Source organism: Arachis ipaensis, chromosome B06 (genome assembly GCF_000816755.2).
Source record: "Arachis ipaensis cultivar K30076 chromosome B06, Araip1.1, whole genome shotgun sequence".
Taxonomy (NCBI): domain Eukaryota; kingdom Viridiplantae; phylum Streptophyta; class Magnoliopsida; order Fabales; family Fabaceae; genus Arachis; species Arachis ipaensis.
In genome coordinates this window covers 11,824,708-11,830,412 of record NC_029790.2, presented here as the reverse complement: position 1 = coordinate 11,830,412, position 5,705 = coordinate 11,824,708, and the positions used below count along the sequence as shown (strand labels likewise).

The 5,705-nt window shown below is 33.3% G+C and overlaps 1 protein-coding gene across 1 annotated transcript; it reads right to left on the bottom strand.

The window, feature by feature from the left end:
• LOC107646527 lies at window positions 4,475-5,213 on the bottom strand. The gene is made up of 2 exons (XM_016350710.1): window positions 4,632-5,213; window positions 4,475-4,531 (listed from the first exon to the last, which is right to left on the bottom strand). The coding sequence occupies exons 1-2, from the start codon at window positions 5,211-5,213 to the stop codon at window positions 4,475-4,477; spliced, it is 639 nt and encodes a 212-aa protein (XP_016206196.1).

The following is a 5,705-nucleotide window of genomic DNA, read 5'->3' as shown; positions in this document are numbered from 1 at the left end:
TAGTTGAACGTTAAATTATATGTCTCTTAATATGCTATATCTGGTTCAAATTTTGGTGTGTCTAATAAAAATATTTTTTAATAGTTATATTTAATGAAAGTGTCTTTATAAATATGTCTCTTTATACATGTGTCTTTTAATAAAGGTATCTTTAATATTAACTAGAAGGAGACCCGCACGATGCGCGGGGCGGTAAATTAATGATAGTATATAATAAATATTAAATTTTTTTATGTTTTGTAGAATTAAATTAAATGTGTGAACCTAAAGTTAAATTTAAAAGGTATTTTATTTAAAATAATTTGTAGTACAAAAGATTTGGATATTAGAGTTGTATGTACAAAATGACATTTTTATTTGGTGGTTTGATTTTTGCATTTGTTTTAGTTGATGAACTTGGTCTTTTTATGTGGCGCTCGTCCTCTTTTTTTTATTGGTTGTTGTTAGAGTTGTTATTTTTTTTCTTTTTGTGTAAGTTCTTGTGAAGGCATGTACTTTATGAATTATTGAGTTATATGTACTTTCTATTGTGTTGTTTGTTCCATCTTTACAAGTATGTTCTTCTTCGGAAGATGTGTCTTAAATTTGTATAGTTTTCTTTCTCCTTAATCTCTTGATGGGTATGTGATATTCGTCTGATGATATTAGTGTTGGCGAAGTTGGTTCCTATAATCAATGAATAATTTAAATTAGAAATAAAAATGATGTCTAAAATAACTAAAATAAGTGAAATTTTTTTCAGTATTATCTGTTTTATTTGTTGTAATGAATGTTGAAATTTAGTATTTTTGGTTGAAACAAATGTCTTGGTAACAGTGTATTGTTAAGAACTTTCTTTAAGATTAAAATCATTTACATTGACTTCAAATATAAGTGAGGTTGCACAAATTTTTCAATTGGGGTAGTGCTTCAATGTCATTATTTTTCTTGTACAAAAGTTGTTGTACCACTTTGATCTGAAACTTTTAATTGAATTTTGAACCTAAAATAAGTATTGGGTTAGTAATTAATAATTTGATAGATGGGATTATGAAAAGTATATAGAGTTACCTTATTGTTGGATATTGTGGTGTTTGATTACATGTGCCACAAATGTAGTTATCTCCTTTTTCATATGCTTTTTTCGTACACTTTTCACATTCAACATAGTTATCTCCATTGAGTAAGTTTGAGATGTTGTGTAGTTCGAAAATAAATTTATTGTGCTAAATTTGATGTAATTTGAAGGAATAGTGATAAGAGACTTATATAAGTAATTCAAATAGTATGGAATTTGAATATTCGTAACGTAAAATTTATTATGATTAATAATATTATTATGACATTTGTAATATGGATGTTTATTACATTGAATAAGTTATTTATAGAAATTAATAAAAAAAGGTATAGGTAACCAACAACATTTTTTAACAATGTGTGAACAATGTGAATTAATAGGGTTAAAAGAGTAAATTAATCTTAAGAGTAAACTACCATTTGTACTCACGAAAGTTGAAAATGCTGATACATCTACCCATAAAAAAGAAAATTGCCATTTGTACCAATAAAACATGAATTCCATATAACAAAATTATCCAAACACTAAAAAATCACATAAAAACCCCAAATTATCCTTATCATCATCTGCATCATCTTTTCCCTTCCACCACCACCACTAACCCCATCCTCTCTCTCTCCTTCCATTTTCTGAGCTCGTTGCCACCGCCAGAGTCCGTCAACTCTGTCAATTCCTTCCTCTCTCTTTTCCTCTCTTCCCTTCTGTGATTTGCTTCTTTCTCTCTTCTACTTTTTCGAATGGTTGCGTGATGTAGGTTCGGTGGTCTCTGAATTTGCAGATTAGGGAAGAGTGGGTGGAACCGCAGATTGGACATGGGCTGGATCGGAGCTCTGTGTCAGCGAGAGATGGAGGGCTAGTTTGAACGGGTAGGGGCAGCGGTAGCAATCAGGCAGCGGCGGCGGCTCTAGAGTTGCGAAAGGCGGCAAAAATAGAAGGCGACGGTAGTCCTAGTCTCGCGGAGGTGAGGCGAGGGGAAGAAGAAGAAAGAGAGAGGTAAAGGGTGGGGGAGGAAAGAAAGGGGGAAAGGACGCGGTGGCAGCGAGTGGAGGTTGGGTGGGACTTGACGGCGCCAGTGACTGTTGAGTGCCGCGGTGGTGGTTACGTAGAGGATCAGAGAAGGGAACAGGGGTGAGAAGGGGCGAGAGAGAGGAAGAAGAGAGAAAATCGGGTGAAGGGGCGACAACTTGGTGGTGGCCAATGGTGGTGCGGTGGTCTAAGACAATTTGCTTTTTCTATTGTTGTTGTTGTTTCTTTATGTGAAGAAGATGATAATGGAGGTATAGTGGTGGTGGTGGTGATAGTAGTGATGAAGGAAATGAGCTGGTAGTACCTTTGAACTCAAAGTTTGGCTCAGGCGAGGAAGAGACAGGGAAGGAGAGAAGGAGGGGTGGATGATGCGGATGATGATAAGGGTAATTTGGGGTTTTTATGTGATTTTTTAGTGTTTGGATAATTTTGTTATATGGAATTCATGTTTTATGGGTACAAATGGTAATTTTCTTTTTTTATGGGTAGATGTGTCAACATTTTCAACTTTCGTGGGTAGAAATGGTAGTTTACTCTTAATCTTAAATTTAATTAGTAGCATTAAATTAGGATGTAGTGTATTTTTATTTGATTGGTAGTTGTTCATGTTGTTCAAGATGGTCATTGTTTACCTAACACTCCTCAATCCGTATACACTACAGCAAAGAAAAACAAATATCGTACTTTTGTAAAACTAATCTTTTGAACTACCTATCATCACTGTTGATTATATCAACATTGTTTATAAACAATCTGATTAACTATGGTATTCTACATAATTAGAACACTTTTAAGTTTTTCATCTTCCTTTTTAAACATAACATTATTAGTCTTGACACCAAGAGGTAAAATAGAACATGTACAATCAATATTCATCGTACATACTCAAAGCAATTAGTTGGAGACTCTTGTAAAATAGTACTCAATTAATCTTCTTAAAACACCTAAAGAATTTTATCATAATATTATGGTGTCAGTTAGAATATGACAAGACATTACAAAAATCAGAATATGACAAGGGAGAAATTTTTTCAGAGGAATGATGAAAATAGCCAAGCTCTGAAAAAGAATCCACAACCTTGTATCTTTCAAGAAAATTGATGTTGTGTCTACCATATTTTTGTTTGTAACTGACATCCTGTATATTCTGCAATGATTTGCACTAATGTTGTTTGAATCGCACATCATCCACCAATCGGCCAATGCAGTGCTTATTGGTAGTTAGCCAGTTAGTAAAATATTAATTTCAATCAACCATTCAATCAAATCGAATCAAAATAAAGAGGAGTAATCAATATACAGAAAAAAAACAATTAAATGAAGAAAAGATGCCAATACCATTGGTCACAATTGCGGTTCAAATTATAATTAGATGGAGGGTTTATGTCTTTTAAATATGTTCTTATTTTTGGATTTTTGTTTTTTTTCTAACAGACGTCTATTTAATTAGACTTGGTCAAATTTTTTCAAGATACGGTTATAAAATTTAAAATTTCCATTGTATGATTAACAATTTTAATTTTTATAATAATAATAATAACTTTTGTATACTAATTTTCTCTTATTATTATGGGAGCTCAAGATGATCTTTATCATATGGGGAACTCAAGATGATCTTTATCATCCCAAGTAGGAAATGAAGGAGCACAGTTCTTTGTATAAGCAAGGAGAATAATGTGGAAGAGTTTTAAGGTTGACTGCAAAATTGCAAATGTTCTTGATGTGGTTCAGGCTCCATGAGAATTTTTTATTTCTTGAATCATTGTTCGAGCATTTTAGTCAATTAAATAGATTTTGATACAGGTGCAGTAACAGGGCAGTTAAATATCAACTTGTGAATATATGCCATAGTTTACAAATAGTTCACAAGTTGACATTTAACTGCCCGGTTACTGCACCTGTATCAAAATCTATTTAATTGACTAAAATGCTCGAACAATGATTCAAGAAATAAAAAATTCTCATGGAGCCTGAACCACATCAAGAGCATTTGCAATTTTGCAGTCAACCTTAAAATTCTTTCACATTATTCTCCTTGCTTATACAAAGAACCGTGCTCCTTCATTTCCTACTTGGGATGATAAAGATCATCTTGAGTTTCTCATATGATAAAGATCATCTTGAGCTCCCCATAATAATAAGAGAAAATTATTATTATTATTATTATTATTATTATTATTATTATTATTATTATTATTATTATTATTATTATAAAAATTAAAATTGTTAATCATACAATGGGATTAAATTCAGCCACGGCAAAAAAAATTCAGAATCTAAATATAGTTGATATTAAATAAAATTCAAAGTCTTGTTCATCCTCTAATTATGTAAACCTAATTAAGTAATTTAATGTGTCTAATTCTAACTTTTCCGGCTTGTCATGTTTCCTTAATTGAAGATAAAGACGCAAACTTTTGGCACCAATTCCACATGGACGAAGAATATCTGAATAAAGAACAAAACGAACAAATCTAAAGTCACACCCATGGTCACAAATTTTCGAGAGCACCATATATTTTTCACTAGTTAAACCATATGTATAGACCTTCTTCTTCGTAGCAAAAACAAGATCACCATTCAAAACGGTAAAGCCTTTGATCACAGGGTTCTGTTCCACTAAACCCATTCCTTTCACTCTCACCTTCATGATCCTTCTCCACGAACTCGATTTATAGTTTGTTAGAATCCAAACCATAAACACACGCTTTCTCAATCTAACTAAGCAAATAGTTTGATAGCCAGCAGCTTCTCCCCATTTGAAAATATTCATATGGCAACTATCATCATGAGAACCCCTTCTTGCTTCTTTAGGAACCCTTAAAAACTTGGTTTCAACGCTTTCATCTTCATCATCGCCATTCGTGATTTCATAAGACATGATATAAGGCCTAAAATAAGTGCTATCTTCAGTAAGATAACTGTAGCAATCCGAGATGAAGTGAATGACGCCATTGCAAATCACAGGCATGTCAAATTTCAAATTACTAGATCCAGCAAAGAAACGGTTCTTCCTTAAGCTCCAAGCACCTTGTTTATGACTATAAACATGGCAATCAAAATGTGAACTCCAATCTTCATTGTCAAAAAGAATCAACCTGTAATCATCAGAGTCGCATTCCAGTGTCATGGAAACACTATGAAGATTTCCTCGCTGCTGCAAGTGGTTGGGGAGGGGAATGTGTAAAAGGTAACAAGTTGCTGGATTGATGATAAACAATTCTGTTCGATGAAGACAAAGAAGTAAACTGTTGCTTGAGCTTAGAATCTAGAGCCGCGAGCGCGCGATGAATCCTAGCATGTTTTCAGGGACGCCGGAGGAAAGTTCCTCTCCCGGCAAAGGATGCAACTCGACGTGGTTGTTGTGATTCAGATTGTTATCTCTTTGAATGAAGAAGCGTGAAGGACGATCTTTCTTCAATGAGTTTTCTGCTTGTTTTGCTACAAAGTATGGAGTTTGTGGAAGCTCTGAAGAGAGTTTTGAAGAAGATTTGAGTTTGTGGATTGTTTTTGCAGGTAACGCAAATTCCATACTATTTGAATTACTTATATAAGTCTCTTATCATTATTCCTTCAAATTACATCAAATTTAGCACAATAAATTTTTTTTTGAACTAAACAT

What these genes read in the sequence shown, in the direction of transcription:
- LOC107646527 (XM_016350710.1), bottom strand. Translation starts at nt 5,213, where the DNA reads ATGACACTGGAATGCGACTCTGATGATTACAGGTTGATTCTTTTTGAC. An exon ending in TTTTTGCTACGAAGAAGAAG is followed by an intron (nt 4,532 to 4,631) that starts GTCTATACATAT and finishes TTCTTTATTCAG; the next exon opens with ATATTCTTCGTCCATGTGGA.